The sequence below is a fragment of the Microcebus murinus genome, chromosome 2, assembly GCF_040939455.1.
Source record: "Microcebus murinus isolate Inina chromosome 2, M.murinus_Inina_mat1.0, whole genome shotgun sequence".
NCBI lineage: Eukaryota > Metazoa > Chordata > Mammalia > Primates > Cheirogaleidae > Microcebus > Microcebus murinus.
Window position 1 is genome coordinate 35522707 of NC_134105.1, and position 20826 is coordinate 35543532.

The following is a 20826-nucleotide window of genomic DNA, read 5'->3' on the forward strand; positions in this document are numbered from 1 at the left end:
ACAAAACTGATGGCTCTTCTTTATATACAGAATATAGGACCTTTGCAATCTGGCCCCACCCTATTATTCCAACCTTATCCCTCATCCAGGCATCCTACATCCCAGTCAAAATGAACTCCTTGCAATCTCCCAGTTTCACTATCTGGGAGGCTGCCCCCGTTTACTTGGAATGCCCTGGTAAACCCCCTTCATCCCTCACAATCCAACTCAAATGTCACTTCCTCTGTGAAACTTTCTCCTAGACACCATGGTGATGTTACTGCTGCCTCTCTTTTCACACATAGCATTTTCACCGTTTGCTGTTTACACAGTAGACCACGTCCAGTAAACCACGAACTTCAAACACTAATTCCTTACTATGTAACAGAATCTGAGCCAGTATCGTGAGGAATGCAAGAGCAAGCATTCAGGGTTTCAGTCCTCAAATAATTTCCACAATAAACACAATTTTAAGTGGCTCGCTGTCGACTGCAAACCTCTTTCACATACCTTACTTAGCACAGATGATTCCAAAGGAATTCGTGGTCCGCTTAGTTTCTCCCACTAGCTCCCCTTCTCGTCATCGGAGCCCGGCTCTTAGAGAACTGAACCTACAGCAGGGCTCTGAATGGACCCACTGTCCTTCGCCGGGCTCCGCTGCCGCCCCAGGGGAACCAGGAGCACAAAGCCCCACTCTCCGCAACCTCCGACGAGCTACAGTCTGTTTGTGGGACCGACCAGAGGCAAGCTCCAAGGAGCGCCTCTCCCGACTGCGGCCCCGCCTCTGGGACGTTGGGGTCGCGGGAATCGAGGCGGCAAACACAAGCTCGAGAAGCCGAGAGAGCCGCGCCGCGCCTGCTAACTGGTCAGAAATCCCGCCAGTCAGGAAGCGGGGGCGGTGCTGCAAGCGTAACGCACAGTCACCGTGTCGTGTTGGTGTGACAGCCAATCAGCATCCCGCATAGGTTCCAGGCTCTACCAATCCCAAGCCTCCTTGGAGAACTAAGCGCGCCACTGGCGCTCCAAGATCAGGATTTCGACGATTTAAATCCTTCATTTCATCAACGCTTAATTTCCGGGGTAGGGTGGGCCTTGCGCACGCGCAATGAAAAGCCCAGCTGGGTAGGCAAGAGTGAGAAGTCGGAAGTGCTCGCTGCCTTGACCGCACAGCGACTAGAATACTATACCTTAGGAACAGTTCCCAAGCCCTTTACTTGAAAGGACAAAACAGCGGGGGAGATAGATTTTTCAGTTTCTTTCCTAAGAAGCAGTCTCTCCTCTTAATAACAAAATTTTTAAAAAAGTCTTTCCTGTTGAGCAGAAAAGAATGACAAATTTACAAACCATATATATTTACCTCCGCAACCAATATTGGTATTATATATAGTACTGATACTTTATATATTTATTTACAGTCAGCCCGCTGTATCCCTGGGTTCTGCAACCGAGGAGTCAACCAACACGGATGGAAAAGACTCAGAAAAAAAAAATAATAGAACAAAAATAATACAAAATTTAAAATACAGTATAACAACGATTTACATAGAATTTACATTGTATTAGGTATTGCGTAGTCTAGAGATGATTTATGCGTAGGCTATATGCAAATACTAGGCCATTTTATTTAAGAGACTTGAGCATTCCCAGATTTTAGTATCCCCCCAGGTTCCTGGAACCAATCCCCGAAAGATAACAAGGGAAGACCGTATATATGGTATTAATATGATATGATATGAGATAATATGTAGTTATCTCAACAGCTAATGTGGTAATTGGGCCTCCTCCACCAGTATCTTATATGATTCTCCTAACAGCTAAAGTAGACAGTTGTTATCTCTATTCAAAAAGGGACAAAGTGTGTAAGATCCCACAACTATCATAGTTAGTGCACAGTCAGGATTCAAAATGCCACTCACTTTGCTCAAGATGCCAATATGGGAGTGTCTTAAAAGTCTGAGCTACATTTGTAGGTTGTCCTGTTTGGAATAAACATTCATCCATTTGAAATAGTGACAACACTATGCTGAAAATGTATCAAAACAGCCAAGAAATATATGCTGTATAGAGTATCATTCTTTACTTTCCTGGAAAACTTCTTGGAAGTTTTCTAGAGTGCAGATTTTTAAGAGAAATGATGGTCAGTTCCTGAGCCCTGTTGTGAGAGCAGGAAGAACCTCAGACAGCAATGCATGTCCGACAGACTGTTAGCCAACCCAATGGGGAGCTCCAGAGCAAAGGTTGCCCATTAGAAGAGTGCCACATGAGGCAGAAATGGCTAGGCCTTAGAACTCTTACTGTGCTTAGTCATTGCATGGGGCTTCTCAGAAGGAGCAAGCACCAAAGCTAAGGCAGAACCCAAAGGCCACAGCAGAAGGCCATCAGCCAATTGTACTCTGCAGCTGACTGGCCTGTTCTTTCTGGAGAGAGATCTAAGTGATGTACCTCAAGGGCTGCCATGGGGTACATGAAGAGCAAAGGCTCCGAGGTGGCAGTTTTCTGGCATCCTTGAGGAAGAACAGGAGGCCAGTATATCTTATGCAGAGAGAGTGAAGAGAATAGTATTAACAGTTGAGGTGGGAAATGATTAGGAGTGGTGATATACCATATAGGGCCATGATAAGGACTTGGTTGCAGTCTTGAGTTAAACAGGAAGCCATTGGAAGATTTTAAGTAGATGATTGGCAAAACCTGATTTTAGGTTTTAAAAGAACCATTGAGAATAAGCTGTCAGGGGCAAGGACAGAGAAGCAAGGAGACCAATTCAAAGGCTGCTGTAATAACCTAGGTGAGAGATATCAATGGTGGTTTGGACCAGAACGGTAGCAATGGAGGTAGTAAGAGATTGTCGGATTCTGGACATGCTTTGAAAGTAGAATCAACAGTACTTGACTACAGATTGAATTTAAGATGTAAAAGAAAGGAACTCTGCATGAGCCCCTCATGGTTTATGGTTTTCTTTAAAACTGCTTTAAGATATCTGAAAGAGAAATGTAATATGAGTTAGACAAAAAAGGAAGGGGTGAGCAAAACACAGAACTCCCCACTCCTTAGGTGTGGGCTGCGCATAATGACAGTCTTCCAAAGTGTACAGTATGGAAGGAGGAGGGAAGTAAGGAGGAAGGAGGAAAGAGTAACTTTACAGTGGAGAAACCTGACAAACACTACTTCAGCCAGATGGTCATGGCCAACATCAACAGTTATAAGTCATATGGATAGTGTGTACACTTGATATGATGTCATAAAAATGGTACTTTACCTCTGTGGTCTTCTTCCCAATAACCTATAACACTGTCTTATCCTGAAAAAGACAAATTCTAAAAGCAAGAAATCTTATAAAAACCCTGTACTCCTCAAAACTGTTAAACTCATAAAATGTAAGAAAAGTCTTAGAAACTGCCAGAGCCAAGAGAAACCTAAAAAGATATGACAACTAAATGTAATGTAGTATCATGGATGGGATCATGGAATTTTTAAAAAGCCATTAAATAAAAACTAAGGAAATCTAAATAAACTAGGTGCTAATAATGTACCAATATTGGCTTATTAATCATAACTAATATACCATACTAATATAAGATGTTAATAATAGGAGAAACTGGATGTGAGGTATGGAAACTCTGTACAATGCTCTCAATTTTTCTATAAATCTTAAACTATTTTTTAAAAAGTTTATTAGAAAATAGGGAGGGGCAAAGGGGACTATTGCAGTATATGATAATCTTTTGAACAACTAAAATAACATATCTTCCTTTTTTTTTTTTTCTTTTTAGAGATGGGGTCCCACTATGCTGCCCAGGCTGGTCTCAAACTCCTGGGCTCAAGCGGTCCTCTCACCTCTCACGTCAGCCCCCCAAGTACTTGAGACTACAGAGGTGTACCACCACCACGCCCAGCCATGTCTTCCTTTTTGCTTAATAATGACTGAAATACCAATAAGATCTCAATTAAATAATTTGTTATTAATGGACTTCTAAGCAGGATATACATTTAATACATTGCATAGAGTAAATACTTTCTGACTTGAATGAAAAGTAATTATTGACTTCATTTTAGGATCGGAATGATCCAGCTTTACATTTCAAAGAGCTTGGAGGTGACTAAAGAGCTTACTTTCTCAGATATTTAAAATATTTTTTCCCTGAGAATTTAGGAGAAAGGGGGAAAAAAAGAAATAAATTTTTTTTAGGGCAAGGCACAGTGGCTCACGCCTATAATCCTAGCACTTAGCACTTTGAGAGGCCAAGGCAGGAGGATTGCATGAGGTTAGGAGTTCAAGATCAGCCTAAGCAAGAGTGAGACCCTGTCTCTACAAAGAAAAGAAAAATTAGCCAGGTATTGTGGCAAGCACCTGTAGTCTCATCTACTGGGGAGTCTGAAGGAGGCTGACAAAGGAGGATTGCTTGAGCCCAGGAGTTTGAGGTTGCAATTGCCATTGCACTCTAACTGGAGTGACAGAGTGAGACCCTGTCTCAAATATATATATATATATATATATTAAAAATTATAATGCAACAAGCAATAGCTTTGGGGATCTGACCCCAATCCTGCCATTTAATCTCTCTGAGATTGATTTTCCTCATTTGCATATTGTACATTATCATAGAAAAGAGTTAATGCATAATAAGTGTGAAAGTTAATTGAAAGAGCTGCCCATATATTATTATTAGTCTAGGTGTACCAACAATTGACATTATTAATAAATGAGTAACATAGTGCCCTATGTTTAAAGATATTAAGGGGACTGATTTATTAAATTAGAAAGAGAATAAGTTTAATGAAATAAAATCTACAAATGCTATACTAAATATGTACTATACACTAAGCTTTGTGCTAGGCGGTATGAGGAGTTGAAAGGATATGATAAATATAGAACAAGGAAGGCACAATTTTAAAGGCTGGCTTATAAGAGGTAATTACCCAAAGCAAATACAAATAGTTGTTAGATTGCAGGCCAGTTTAAATAGACTGAATATATATCATGCTTTTCTTTGATCCTTGTTCATATACATCTTTGTGTCATTTCAAGACACTGTAGAATTGCTATGACTTTTGGCCCCTATAGAGAAAAGCTAATGGTCTTATTTTTCAAATTTCCAAGTGCTAGCCCAGTGAGGCAGTAGCTCTCACCAATAATCCCAGCAACTGGGGAGGTTGAGGCAGGAGGCTTGCTTGAGCCCAGGAATTCAGGGCCATAGTGAGCTATGACTGTACCACTACACTCCAGCCTGGGTGACAGAGCAAGACCCTGTCTCTGAAAAACAAACAAACAAGTGCTTTAATTTGCTTTACAGAGAACCATTTCCAGTGTGTCATGTTTTTTAAGAATGTAAGAATTTGTTACATAAACAATGTTATAACAAAGAAAAAAATGTAAAGGAGAAAATTCATCCAAAATTCTACGTCCTAACTGCTATAGACCGTTTATGTGTTTGTGTCCTCCCCCAAATTCCTATGTTAAAATCCTAACCCCCAATGTGATGGTTGGAGGTGATTTGGGCTTAGTGTCCTCATAAAAGAAACTCCCCAAAAGCTCTCTTTCCCCTTTCTACCATGTGAAGTCACAAGGAAAAGATGGCTGTCTATGAACAGGGAAGCAATACCTTGACCTCAGACTTCCCACCTTCCAGAACTGTGAAAAATAAAGGTCTATTGTTTATAGGCTACCCAATCTATGGTATTCTATGATAGCAGCCTGATGGGCTAAGACACTTCTACACAAATTGTTTTTTCTTATTGCCTTTCAGTCCCTGTCCCTGTGACGTGGTCTTTGTGATTGGACCAGGTAAATGTTCTAATTAGCATAAACCCTGATGCTAACAGGCTGGACGTGGGGATTAAAGAGCTATTGTTATCACCAGGAACAGGGAAGTTGGCCTCAGTTATTTCTTCTCTTCCTGGTTCTGTTACTTATCTTCTGGACTAAATTTCTCCCAATATCCAACTTTCTCTCTCAAGTCACACTTCTAAGCTAAGTTGTACTACTGCTTTTTTGTTTTTTTTGACAGAGTTGTACTTTGTTGCCCCGGCTAGAGTGCCATGGTGTCAGCCTAGCTCACAGCAACCTCAAACTCCTGGGCTCAAGAGATCCTCCTATTCAGACATGTCTTCATGGGTAATTAAAAAAAAAAAAAAAAAAGAGATCCTCCTGCCTCAGTCTTTGGAACAGCTGGGACTACAGGCAGCTGAGATTACAGGCGCACACACACCACCATGCCTGGCTAATTTTTCTATTTTTAGTAGAGACAGGGTCTCACTCTTGCTGAGGCTGATCTTGAACTCCTGAGCTCAAGGGATCCCCCTCCCCCCCCCCAGAGTGCTAGGATTATGGGCATGAGCCACAGCACCCAGCCGACTACTGCTTTTTTAAAACTACAGCTTTGAAGGAACATCTTATTTTTAAGGGAGATTGCTAATCTGTCAATTTACACAAAATTCCTTTTATTTATTTATTTATTTTGAGACAGAGTCTCACTTTGTTGCCCAGGCTAGAGTGAGTGCCATGGCATCAGCCTAGCTCACCGCAACCTCAAACTCCTGGGCTCAAGTAATTCTTCTGCCTCAGCCTCCCAAGTAGCTGGGACTACAGACATGCACCACCATGCCTGGCTAATTTTTTCTATATATTTTTAGTTGGCCAATTAATCTCTTTCTATTTTTAGTAGAGACGGGGTCTCACTCTTGCTCAGGCTGGTTTTGAACTCCTGACCTTGAGTGATCCACCCATCTCGGCCTCCCAGAGTGCTAGGATTATAGGTGTCAGCCACTGGGCCCAGTCCCAAAATTCCTTTTAGATGGTTAAAATTCTTAGGAGAGAAAAAAAAAAAAATAAAAAAAAAATAAAGTTCACTCATCAGTTGGTATTTAAAAAAAAAAAAAAATTCTTAGGAGAGTTAACAGTAACATTTTATACCTCAAGTGATGCTGACTTATTTTACTTATTTTTTAAATCTTGGATTATTTGGAATGAAGACTAAAATGCTCAGATATCACACACCAATAAATTCTCCAAAAGTATTTGCTAAACTGAGTTAATGTACCATCATCCTGATTTTGCAGACAAGGAAATTGTAGGTACTACCCACGTACCTAAACTTGCAAAGTTAGTGAGTAAAGATGCTGCAAGTAGGGGGGGAAATGGGCATTTATTGAAACCTTAAAATCTGTACCCCCATAATATGCCGAAATAAAAAAAAAAAAAAAAGATGCTGCAAGTTAAAGACAGTCTCCCTTCACTGGTCTGCTTGCAGTTCTATGACATGAAATTGACTAAGCTCAGAGGACAAAGTCACTCCCAGGAGGGCAGGCATATTGTCTGCTGCCAGATTTGGCACTTCAGATTTTTAAAGACTATGTTTCCCTTAACTAGTACTCTCAGAATCTTTGAGAAAAGGTCCCTTGATAAAGCCTTATGGCAATAACCATGAAAATCTGAGTAGCAAGAACTTTCATTTTAAAAACTCCATTAAGCATCAGGTTATACAATGGGTTAAGCATCATTTCAGGAAATAAATCACAATATAATATATGGCTATGAAGGCCTGAATATGACACATAAGGTCTACTTGTTTAAGAGAGTGAATCATGTTGTAACAATAATAAACTATCAGGCACTTAGTTCAATGCTGTGCAAAGAGTAATCAGACATAGTCCCTTCCTTCAAGGGCTCTCAATCTGGGGTGGAAATACCCAATATAGTGCTACAACATAAATTAACAAGGCTCTTGGTAGGGAAGAATAGAAGCACAAAAGAGGGACACCTAACCTAGGTGGGAATTCTGGGAATTCAGAAAAAGTTTCCTAGAGCAAGCAGAATCCTGAAATCCTGAAAAATGAATAAAACATAGCCAACAAAGAGGAGTGGTCAATGATGGGAAAATGAAAGTATGGTAACAGATGATTTCTCTCTAAAGGGTGATTATGACAAATAGGACTGATGAATGGTGACAAGGCCCTATTTCTTCCTTTTCTTTTCTTTTTTTTTTAGAGACAGGGTCTCACTCTGTCACCCAGGCTGGAGTGCAGTGACATGATCATAGCTCACTATGGCCTTGAATTCCTGGGCTCAAAGGATCCTCCTGCGTTAGCCTCCCAAAGTGCTAGGATTACAGGCATAAGCCACTGAGCAGGGTCTGCCTTGTGGTCTTGAACAGAGTACTTCCACCTCCTGGCTCTCTTTATCCATCTGTAAAATAATGGTACTAACTTCACAGCATCATGATGATTTTATAAGGCAAGGCTAATGTTTAGCTAATACATAGCTAGTAAGACTGTACTGATGATTAAAATATTGAAATGTTTTAATATTTAATATTAATATATTAATATTTAATATGAGTTGGTATATATCTATTTCTCTAAGCATTTGCAGTGACCTCCACCTCTCTCCTGGAACACCCTGAACCTCTCCATGATTCAGCAATTAGAGGATGTCTGACACAGCAAATCCTGGCACAGAAATCTCTACAGATATTCTGATTATTTTGATACTTTAAAAGTTTGAGTATTATCCAAAAAGATATGTAATATAAGTGAAGTGCCTGGCACATAGTGAACATTCAATAGTTATTCATCAAATTTATTTAAACTATAGATTCCATCTATGGATATAGATAGGGAATGGCCCTCTACTGGGTGACATCGTTTATTCTATATATATTTATTGGGGTGTACTATTATTGCATGTCTAGTTATTTGCATTTAGGTAGAATTCACTGCATCTCTGCCACCTTCAAGGAGTAGGGGCACTGATATATGGCTAATATAAAAATGGATTCTTTGAGGATAAATTAGGACCAACGTACTAAGAGCTAGACCTTTCACTGTGGACAAGTAGAAGGGTTGAATGTGCAAATATCAGTGCACTATGGTACCTTTCATGAATCCTGGCCTCCTTGTCTTGACTCTATGTGACTGCCTGGTGTGATAAGATAGGCCAAAAGCTACTTGGATATTCTGACTTCCTTGGTTTGTTTTGCTTCTTGAGTGCTCCAATGTATCTGGCCTGGGGTTTCCAAGGAGGGAAGATCATCTAGTCTTTTCTTTTTTTTTTTTCAGACAGAGTCTCACTTTGTTGCCCAGGCTAGAGTGAGTGCTGTGGCGTCAGTCTAGCTCACAACAACCTCAAACTCCTGGGCTCAAGCAATCCCTCTGCCTCAGCCTCCCAAGTAGCTGGGATTACTGGCATGTGCCACCATGCCTGGCTGATTTTTTCTACATATATTAATTGGCCAATTAATTTCTTTCTATTTATAGTAGAGACTGGGTCTTGCTCTTGCTCAGGCTGGTTTCGAACTCCTGACCTCGAGTAATCCGCCTGCCTCGGCCTCCCAGAGTGAGGTCATCTAGTCTTGATTTGATTATACAAGAGAGTTCTCTAAGTTCTATATGATCCAGTTCAGCTTACTAAGGTTCTGCAGAAGGGTTTTGGATCCTGAAAGCAACTTTAAAACATAGCTCCAAAATTCTGTGACATTCCTCTTATTGAAAAGTAGGGCCTATGTAGCCTCTCCTTGAATCTGGTCTGTATCTGGTTGACTGAAAGAACATAGTGGAAGATTTGCTGCAGCAGTTTCTGTGCCCAGGTTTTAAAAACTGGCAGTTTCCCATTAGGAGTGTTAGCTTATACATGTAATCTTAGCACTTTGGGAGGCCAAGGTGGAAGGAAGGCTTGAGCCCAGGAGTTCAGGACCAACCTGAGCAACCTAGGGAGATCTTGTCCCTACAAAAAATAAAAATAAAACAATTAGCCAGGCATGGTGGCACACAGCTGGTCCCAGCTACTCAGGAGGCTGAGACAGGAAAATCACTTGAGCCCAGGAGTTTGAGGTTGCAGTGAGCTAGGCTGATACCATTGTACTTGTCCCAGGCAATAGAGTAAGACCCTGTCTCAAAAAAAAAAAAAAAAAAAAAAAAGGCAGTTTCCATTCCCCAACTCTTGGAATGTTTACTCTTGGAACACAACCATCATGTACTATAAGAACAAACCCAAGCAACCTGTGATGAAACCCAGGCTGAGCTCCCAGAAAAGAGCCAACACAAAATTGTCAGCCATGTGAATGAACTTTCCTTGAAGTGGATCCTTGTCCAATTCCCATGTGAGCTGCTCCAGCTGACAGCATGTTGGAGCAAAGATGAGCTGTCCTCAATAAGCCTAGCCTAAACTTTAGGTCATAGCAAAATAAATGTTTCTTATTGTTTTAAGCCATTACATTTTGGAGGTGGTTTGTTAGGTAACATCAGATAACCAGAACAGGCTCAAAGAGCCAAATAGTAATAAAGTATTCTTTTACCTAGCCTTGTCCTTCCTGGAAAAGACTCCTTGGGAAAACACTTAGCAGAAAAGAGTATGTTGGTTTCATTTTTTTACATCTGTGCCACATTATTATTTTCTTCAGTTGCATAGCATGGTTGGTGGAATGAGAGGGCAAGGTGCATGACATTAAGTACTCAACCTATGTGGTCATAATTATCCAGGGAAACAAAGAAAAATACTACAGATTGCTTTAAGTAGGTATACAAAGAAGTTTTAGACCCATATCCCTATGTGGAATCTATGGTCTGGTGCTCTGTCCTGGTAGCAACAAAGACTGTCTTTTTGTTTCTGGCTTATATCCTTCACTAAAGCATGCCAGTAGCTTCCTATGCCTTTTCCCCACAGACACCATACCTTAAGATCTTTCAGTTCTAATTGCCAGAAGACATACAGAAAAAGCCACTTAAGAGAATGCACACAAAGGAAAAAGTGGCAGATTTGCTTTGATATGGCCTTTTCCATTCTCCTGCTTCCTCTTCCTAATATGACCAATTTCCTTGTTCCTGGCTGCCTGTGTCCTAGCTTTTCCTCCCCAGAAGCTGGTTTGAAACCTTCTTTTGAGTTTTGATTGAGCTCCTCTCTTTGCTGGGACACCACCTTCTCCTGGTTTTCATCCTACCTTTCTGGCTCTTTCTTCTCAGGCTCTTCCTCGTCTTTTAAAGGTGTGTGCTCACCAAGGTTCAGTACTCCTTTTCTTCTTCCTTAAGGTTTTTCTCTAATGAAGGCAGGGAAATGGAGTTAATTGCAATGGCTTCCGGTTGCAATTACAGTATCATCCAAATTCCTTCCCATAACCAAAAGGCTAGAATGAATTGCCTGCCACCAGCCTAACTCTCCCAACTCTTCACTTTCTATTCTCCCCTCATTTCATCCAGGCCTGGTCCCACTGGCATTCTTTCAATTGCTCTAACTTGCCAAGCCATTTTAGGGTTTTGGGGTTTTTCTTTGACAGTCTCTTGCTCTGTCCCTTTGGCTAGAGTGCAGTGGTGTCATCATAGCTCACTGCAACCTCAAACTTCCGGGCTCAAGCGATCCTCCTGCCTCAGCCTCCCAAGTAGCTGGAACTACAGGCTGGTTCCACCACGCCTGGCTAAATTTTTTCTATTTTTTTTTTGTAGAGACGGGGTCTCGTTGCTCAGGCTGGTCTCCTATTCCTGACCTCAAGTGATCCTCCAGCCTCAGCCTCCCAGAGTGCTAGGATCACAGGCGTGAGCCACTGCACCCGGCCCATTTTAAGGTTTTTACACATGCTTTTTTGTCTTTGTGGGACGGACACTCTATCCCAGCTTTTGCCTGGTTGTGTTCTTTCTGATCCCTATGTCTTGTGTCAAATGTCACCTCTTTTAAAGTCTTCTCTGACTACATTAACCAAGTTATAACCTTCTTGTTATTCTCTCGTTTGTTTCCTTCAAAACCGTACGGGTGTTTACATTTATTTATACGTGTATTTACTTTTTGTCGGCTGCCCCCCCCCCCATGCAATTGCAACTCCTTGCGAGCAGAGTCGGTGGGATTTGCTCTCCAGTGTTATCACGTCCCAGCCTCCAGCATAGCACCAGATACTCGGAGACGCAGGGTGAGACACCGAGGTCTGGAAGCACCCGTGGACTAGCTAAGAAGGGATGGGAAGGAGAAGGCATAGGGACTGCAAGCCGGTGCGGCGGCGGCGGCGCCGTAGCCGAGCCGGCCGCGGGAGGCTCCTCCTCTTCCGGCCGCGGCGCGGATACCGGGCAGCCTCGGCAGCTGGGCCGCGGCGGGCGCCAGCTCGGCCCGCCCCCCCCCGCCCCGCCCCGCTTCGCGCCTCCGCCGCGCCGGCCGCTGTCAGCGCCTTGAGCGTCCGGCTGAGACGCGGTGTATGGTTAGTCGCTGCGGTCGCCGGCTGCTACACGTCCTGGGCCTTAGCTTCCCGCTGCTGAGCCGCCGGCCGCTTCTCCTCTGCCCTCCCCTCCTCATGAAGCCGCTGGTCGTGTTTGTCCTCGGCGGCCCCGGCGCCGGCAAGGGGACTCAGTGCGCCCGTATCGTCGAGGTGAGGCCCGGGCAGCTGGCGGGTTCCCTGGGGCTTGGCCGGGCGCGGGCTCGCCTGTCCCGTCGCGCCTGGCCGTCCGCACCCCAGGAGACGCGCAACTGCGGACTACGAGTGCCGGCGGCCACCGCGCCGTCCGCGTGGCAGTGCCGAGGGTCCGCCGGCGCGCGGCGTGCCGGGACTCGTAGTTCGCGTCGGCGCTTGTGGGGGGCCGCTTGGGGTCGTTTTGTTTCTGCGCCCCCTCATTTCTTATACGTTGGGGACCAGATTCGTCTTAGGAGTGGGCTGGGAGAGGGATCCGGGAGGCCCAGCCTCCGGGGTCCCCAGCGCGCAGAGGTCAGTGGGTCGCTGATTGCGCGGTGGGTGAAGGCTGCAGGAGCGCGGATTTCGGTTAGAGGCCGTGTGCGTGTCCCACAGTTGCTTGAAGGGGTTTCTCCTCTCTGCGCCTTTCCGCCAGTCCTCTAAACTACAGACCGGTCTTTACCGTAGGAAGGCGCCTGGTGGGAAGGGTGTTATTTTAGGCCCCTTGTGAGCTGCAGCTAGCTCTGTCTGGCCCTGTTCGCAGCGGGCTGTAGGGCAGGGCCAGCCTGCGGAGCCGTGTACGGAGGTCAGCCCTTGGCCCTGCTGCCACCTCACGCTTTGCTCTCAGGCAGGTCATTTCCTCTCTCCGAGCCTCATTTCCTCCTTCTCATAGACTAAGAAGTCTCCTGAGCCCAGATTTGCTCAGAATATAAAACACCTTCCAACTCTAAAATCGGGGTTTTTTTTTACTTTGCTTTTGCTTTAAGATGTGATACGGTTATTAATTTTGGGGGGCTAGAGTGACAGATAATGTGGTTAGCTGCGGTGAAACAGTGAAGAGAACGGCTTAATGGACAATCTGGGGAATTCTTGGGAGAGAAGGAAAACAAGATACCTAGAAACAAGAGGCTATCAGTGGTGGTGCAGATCACCCAAAGAATCGCTGTGGAACTCCGTGACCAACAAAAGTTTTTTACTCAGAACTTATAATTTCTTCCTTTTCCTATCCTGGAAATATGTGTATATATACATATATCTATATATGTACATATATATATATATATATTTTTTTTTTTTTTTTTGAGACAGGGGTGGGATGGTCTCCCTATGTTGCTCAAGCTGGCCTCAAACTCCTGGGCTAGGGTGAGCCTCCTGAGTAGATGGGATTACAAGCACCCACGCGCCCAGCCTGATAGAGCCTATATTAGCTTTGGCTTTTTACTTCTCTTCTTCCATGTTCATACAGTCAACTCCTGTCCTGTGTTTTGTTCCTAAAGAGTATCCAGATAAAGATGTGTTCTAAAAGTCATTATGTATTGTACTGGCAGATTTATAATTATTGATCATTTTTAGGAATAAAAGTGGAACTAGTCAAACAAAAAAATGCATAGTATTTTTCTCTTCCATATATATATGATTTTTTTTTTTTTTTTGAAACAGAGTCTCCCTTTGTTGCCCAGGCTAGAGTGAGTGCCGTGGCATCAGCCTAGCTCACAGCAACCTCAAACTCCTGGGCTCAGGCAATTCTGCTGCCTCAGCCTCCCGAGTAGCTGGGACTACAGGCATGCGCCACCATGCCTGGCTAATTTTTTCTATATATTTTAGTTGGCCAATTAACTTGTTTCTATTTATAGTAGAGACGGGGTCTCGCTCTTGCTCAGGCTGGTCTTGAGCTGACCTCCAGCAATCCGACCGCCTTGGTGTCTCAGAGTGCTAGGATTACAGGTGTGAGCCACCTGGCCCGGCGTCTTCCTTATTTTTATTTTTGTTGTTGTTGTTGTTGTTGTTTTCCACTATTTATTTATTTAGAGACAGAGTCTCACTCTGTTGCCTGGGCAAGAGTGCCATGGTGTCAGCCTAACTCACAGCAACCTCAAGTGATCCTTCTGCTTCAGCCGGGATCCCAAGTAGCTGGCACTACAAGCATGTGCCACCATGCCCAGCTAATTTTTCCTATGTATTTTTAGTTGTCTAGCTAAGTTCTTTCTATTTTTAGTAGAAATAGGTTCTCATTCTTGCTCAGGCTGGTCTTGAACTCCTGACCTTGAGCGATCCTCCCACCTCAGCCTCCCAGAATGCTAGGATTATAGGCATGAGCCACCATGCCCAGTGGTTTTTTTCAGTTTTTAAAAGACAAGTGGTGGCTGGACATCACCCAGCACTCTGGAAGACCAAGGTGGGAGGATTGCTTGAGGTCAGGAGTTTGAGACCAGCCCATCTCTGCTTAAAATAGAAAAATTAACTGGGTGTGGTGGTGCATGCCTGTAGTTCCAACTACTTGGGAGGCTGAGACAGGAGGATCACTTGAGCCTAAGAGTTTGAGGTTGCAATGAACTGTGATTGCACCATTGCACTATAGCTGGGGCCACAGAGTGTGAGTCGTCTCAAAAAAAAAAACACAAGTGGGTGATTTCAAATTTTTGTTTTGTATATGAAATGACTCTTATAGGTAAATAGTGCAGTAGGGGAAGGAGCAGAGTCAAAGAGATATGGGTTCAAACCCTTTCTCTGGCATTTACTGTTTCTCTAGGCCCAGAGAAGCTGTTACTTTTAGCTTGAGTTCCTTTGTAAAAAGGGAGAAAATAGAAATACCTATACTGTATGAGATTTGTGATTGTTAAGTTAGGTAAAAATATCTGGCACACAGAGACATATGCAAATAATTTATTTCTCCACTTTAAACTTCCTAATCTTATACTGGTTTTATTGTAAAGTAGTAGTATTTTTTTAAAAAGTGTTATATGACGGTTATATTTGAATGCATTTAAATACACTATTTTGTTTCTGAATCATAACATGCCTTTAAATGTCCACAACCAAACTAATAATACTCATATTACTCCACTGGATTAAAAATAATCTACACATTTTATAACTAGTGTTTATTCTTTACTCTGTTCAGTAATGACTGATAACATTTTTAAACCTGTTAATTATCAATTATAAGATTTCATGATGAGATATGTTCTGTAATATATTATTCTTTAAGATTTCAGCAATTATATGAGCTTAAACTGTTTTCAGCTATCATCTTTTATGAAAATGTTTACTTCTGATTCCAGTTGCCAGGAATGTTATTAAACTGACAACTAATTCCAAATAGTTCGTAATTTAGTAATTGCTGTCCCTATTGACTAAATTAATATTGGAATATCTATAGTCAGTTAAGACAGAGGTGTGTTAATTTTTTTCTCTTTGTGAGTCTCTTGTATTTTGACTTGATAATTTTTTATTCAGGCAATCATACGCTGAATCCCAAAAGATTGTAATTTTTGGAACTAATTTTTTTGGTAGGGGAAAAGTTATATAAATTGATGTTAAATTCCCCAACTATCATGCCAAAGCTAATTTAGCTCATTTTAGGTACTAATTTATACTTGAAATATGGCTGAAGTCGAATTATTTCTTTATTATATTGACTTCCAACTCAGGCTACCAGAAGTATTAATACATCTTTGGGTTCTGGCTTTGTGTCCTGGCTATAGAACCTTAGGATATCTTTCCCTCTAAGACCCTGGGCATTGCAGTTAGGGAAGAGGGAAGCTGGTTGGAGGGAAGCTGGTACTTTTTTTCCTCTGGAGACACTTCTACACTGTTAGTTGCTCCTGGACACCATGAAGAAGAAAAGGCAAATCTGATAACAATATCTTCTGAAAGTGTTCTGAACTGGGAAGAAAAGATTTGAGGGAGATTTTGGGGTTTATTTTTACTGATCTTTTCAGTTTTGTTGTATTTTCTAACTGTTTCTAATTCTGTGTTCTCTCATACTAAATTTGTTTTTGAAAATTAGCCATTTTCTAAATCAGTGCAATACTTTATATTAGAGCTAAGTGCTTGGAGTGGAATTATTGGTGTGAAATAACTTTTTTCTAAAAAATCATCATAGGAATACTGTGTTGTTTTTGAATTTTTAAAATTAAGCTTTATTTATATTTGTTGTTTTGGCCCAAGAGAAATTATGGCACTGTAACCTAAATTTATCTTTGAAAATAACAACCACTAGGCCAGGTGCAGTGGCTCACAGCTATAATCATAGCACTCTGGGAGGCTAAGGTGGGTGGATCGTTTGAGCTCAGGAGTTCGAGACCAGCCTGAGCAAGAGTGAGACTCTGTCTCTACCAAAAATAGAAAAAATTCACTGGGCATGGTGGCACATACCTGTAGTCCTAGCTACTCAGGAGGCTGAGGCAGGAGGATCACTTGAGCCCTGGAGTTTGAGGTTGCTGTGAGTTAGGCTGACACCACAGCACTCTAGCTGGGACAACAGACTGAAACTCCATCTCAAAAAAGAAGAAAGAAAATAACAACCACAATGTTGCATGTGCTATTTGGAAGGAATATTTAAACCTCTTTTTAAAGATTGTGAACATATTGCTTATATAAAAAATTATAATAAAGCTTATTTCCCTGCCAAATTGCTTTCTATAGCACCCCGAAAGCATTTTTATGATTTTGTGTCAACTTTCTCCAGGGCCCATGTGGATAACTTGTACTTTGCATGGGCATCCTACTTACTGTGGTTAGAAGAAATTTTGATTGATAATTGACTTTAAGCATATAGAAATCAGAAACTTGATTTTATTTATCTTTGTGTCCCCAGTGTTGAACATTGTGCCAGGCACATAGTAGGTGCTTAATTAAGTGTTCATTGAATATATGTTTATAGAGGACATTCATTTGTTCTGACCATATGAAAAATTTTTTAAATTTGTTCCCCAGGGGGCGCCCAAGTAGCAGTTAGCTCTCCCAATTTCAGGACCAGAAATGTTTGAATGTGATTTAGCTGTCTTCAGATTTCTCAAGTAACACTTCTGTTTACTGTCAGTGAATACATGGTATGGTTGTGAAAATCTGCTAAGCAGATTTCCAGCTCCTGATTATAGATTTCCCAAACAGATTAGCACCCAGAAGAAACTTGATAGGAAAATCCACTGGACATTAAGGTTCAGTGTTTGCTTTTGGTGGGATAGGTGGAGTAATAAATGCATCTTTTTTTTTTTTTTTTAAGAAAGTTTAAATCATCTGTAAAAGAGATGCTCCTCAGAATCCTTGACTCTTCTAAAGTACCACTGTTTCATTAAGGGTGCTTGGAACATGGAATTTTTGTGTTAAGAACTTGGAGGAGGGGAGAATAGCCAGATTATTCACTGTCCTTACTTTTAAAAACTTTCATTTTTTGCCATTCTATTTTAAGTTGCAAAAGTAATACATGCCCATTGGGAAAAGTTAAATCTCTTTTTATTCTGAGGTCACTAGTATTAATTGCTTGCTATTAACTGCTTCTTCATCTCTTTCTCAATATTCTTCCAAACAGAAATGTAAATATTTATCTTTTTTACCTTGAAGTGGGATTATTCTGTTTTTTGCCAAATGTATCATGGGTATCTTTTCAGGTCTTTACCTATAGATTTAATTCATTTTTATTGGTAGCTGCAGAATATTTTGTAATACGGATGTTGCCATAGTGTGGTTGTACCATCCCCTTTGGACATTCACTGTAGTTTCTAGGGGTTATTTTGCTATTGCAAACAATATTTCAATGAACTTTCTTGTAAATATAACATTATATATGGATGCTTTCATTTTGTAAGCAAAATTCTTTAAAGTAGGTTGCTGGGTTAGAAGGTACATGCATTTTTTATTTTAATTGATAATTAATTGTCCACTTTTCAAAAACAATGTATTAAGATTCTCCAGAGAAACAGAACCATTAGGGTATAGAGATATAGATACAGATAAAGAAGAGGGGATTTATTATGGGAATTGGCTCAGGCAGTTCTAGAGGCCAAGGAGTCACATGATATACTATGTGCAAGCTGGAAAATCAGGGAAGCTGGTGGTATAATTGTCTGAGTATGAAGGCCCAGGACCCTGGAGTTCTGATGTCTGAGGGCAGGAGAAAAATAAATGTGCCAGCTCCTGAAAAGAGTGAATTCACCTTTCCTCTGCCTTTTGTTCTTTTTGTTTGTTTGTTTGGAGACAAGGGTTCTGCTCTGTTATCTGGCCTAAAGTGCAGTGGTGTCATCATGGCTCCCTGCAACCTTGAACTTCTGGGATCCTACAGCCTCCAGAGTAGCAGGGACTACAGGTGCATGCCACTGTGCCTAGCTAATTTTTTTTTTTCCCTATTTTTTGTAGAGTTGGTCTTGCTGTTGCCCAGGCTGGTCTCTAACTCCTGGGTTCAAGTGATCCTCCTGCCTCCTAAAGTGCTAGATTATAGCATGATTACAGGTGTGAGCCTCCTTGCCTGCCTTGCCTTTTTGTTCTCATGGTCTTCAGTGGATTACATAATACCTACCTGCATTGGCGGGTGCTGATGACTTAATCTACTGATTAAAATGTGCCCTATCTGTGGGCACCAATACAGGCTTCAAGAGTCTCTCACTTTGGAATGAGGATAGACACATACTTAATAGAAGTTCATGATAAAAGATATGAAAGAGGCCAGGCACCCGGTGGCTCGCGCCTGTAATCCTAGCACTCTGGGATGCTGAGGCAGGAGGATCGCTCAAGGTCAGGAGTTCAAGACCAGCCTGAGCAAGAGCAAGATCCCATCTCTACTAAAAAATAAAAAATAGAAAGAAATTAGCCAGACAACTAAAAATATATAGAAAAAATTAGCTGGGCATGGAGGCACATGTCTGTAGTTCCAACTCCTTGGGAGGCTGAGGCAGAAGGATCATTTGAGCCCAGGAATTTGAGTTTGCTGTGAGCTAGGCTGATGCCACAGCACTCTAGCCAGGACAACAGAGTGAGACTGTCTCAAAAAAAAAAAAAAAAAGATATGAAAGAATTTTGCATATATTAATATTAAAGCTTAGCTATTAATTGTTGTAAAATGTTTTTATCTTTTATCTTTTAGTTTTGCCTCCTTAACTTGAGTGTAATGTTTTTAAAGGTGAGGACCCTGTCTTTTCTCTCTCATTCTATCACACCATTTTTTTTTATGTTTTTATTTTATTTTATTTTTTTTTATTTCGGCATATTATGGGGGTACAGATTTTAAGGTTTCAATAAATGCCCATTTCTCCCCCCTCCCCCCAAAAGTCTGAGTCTCCATCATGACCATCCCCCAGATGGTACACATCTCACTCATTATGTAAGTATATACCCGCCCCCCTCCCCCCTCCCACCTGCCCAATACCCTATTACTGCAGTACCTATGTGTCCACTTAGGTGCTACTCAGTTAATACCAGTTTGCTGGAGAATATATCTGGTGCTTGTTTTTCCATTCTTGGGATACTTCACTTAGTAGTATGGGTTCCAGCTCTAACCAGGAAAATATAAGATGTGCTATATCACCGTTGTTTCTTAGAGCTGAATAGTACTCCATGGTATACATATACCACATTTTATTAATCCATTCTTGGATTGATAGGCACTTGGGCTGTTTCCACAGCCTTGCAATTATGAATTGTGCTGCTATAAACATTCGAGTGCAGGTGTCTTTTTTTGTAGAGTGTCATTGGATCATTTGGGTAGATGCCCAGCAATGGGATTGCTGGATCAAATGGTAGATTCACTTGTATCGCTTTAAGGTATCTCCATATTGCTTTCCACAGAGCTTGAACTAGTTTGCAGTCCCACCAGCAGTGTAGGAGTGTTCCTCTCTCTCCGCAACCACGCCAGCATTTATTGTTTGGAGATTTTTTGATAAAGGCCATTCTCACTGGGGTTAAGTGATATCTCATTGTGGTTTTGATTTGCATTTCCCTGATGATTAGAGATGTTGAGCATTTTTTCATATGTTTGTTGGCCATTCTTCTGTCTTCTTTAGAAAAGTTTCTGTTCAAGTCCTTTGCCCACTTTTTAATGGGGTTATTTGATTTTTTCTTCCTGATTTTCGTGAGTTCTAAGTATATTCTAGTTATCAGTCCCTTATCGGATGCATAGGATGCAAAAATTTTCTTCCATTCTGTAGGTTGTCTGTTTACTTTCATGACTATTTCTTTGGCTGTGCAGAAGCTTTGTAGTTTGATCATGTCCCATTTATTTATTTTTGTTGCTGCTGTGATTGCCTTTGGGGACTTCTTCATAAACTCTTTGCCCAGGCCGATGTCTAGGAGAGTGTTTCCAACTTTTTCCTCTAGAGTTCTAATAGTTTCATACCTTAGGTTTAAGTCTGTTATCCAGCGTGAGTTGGTTTTTTGTATCACACCATTTTTGAAATGTCTACTCATCCTTCAGATCTTAGCTTAATTTAAAGATTCCCAACATTCTCAGTTCATGGTGCCCTTAGTGTCTCAGTAATTTTTTTTTACAGCAACCCTAGTCTAAAAGAAATACCTAATAGTTATATTCATTAAGTGATTAGGTCCAAACAATAGTTAGTATTTATTTTTCAACAACTTAGTAGCTGTTTGAAGAAATAATACATATAAATTAAGAGGAAAAAGTAGCAAATTCATTTCATTCTTAAGTAACCATACTAATGGAATATATATGCCTGTTGGGCACTGCAGTTTCTCATATGTTGGGATCAGATTGGAT

At 41.5% G+C, this 20826-nt stretch overlaps 2 protein-coding genes across 3 annotated transcripts in view; one reads left to right on the forward strand and one right to left on the reverse strand.

The window, feature by feature from the left end:
• STIL (STIL centriolar assembly protein) overlaps positions 1-4426 on the reverse strand; it is a 50442-nt gene extending 46016 nt beyond the window's left edge. For both annotated transcript variants that reach the window (XM_012776119.3, XM_020289559.2), the window contains exon 1: positions 490-4426. The gene's annotated coding sequence lies outside the window, so the exon portion shown is untranslated. The remainder of the gene's footprint in view (positions 1-489) is intronic.
• A 7569-nt stretch (positions 4427-11995) lies between these two features.
• The window catches only part of CMPK1 (cytidine/uridine monophosphate kinase 1), a 36775-nt gene continuing 27944 nt past the window's right edge, over positions 11996-20826 (forward strand). The window contains exon 1 of the mRNA XM_012776120.2: positions 11996-12317. Coding sequence (XP_012631574.1) covers positions 12147-12317 — 171 coding nt within the window. The 5' untranslated portion in view covers positions 11996-12146. The remainder of the gene's footprint in view (positions 12318-20826) is intronic.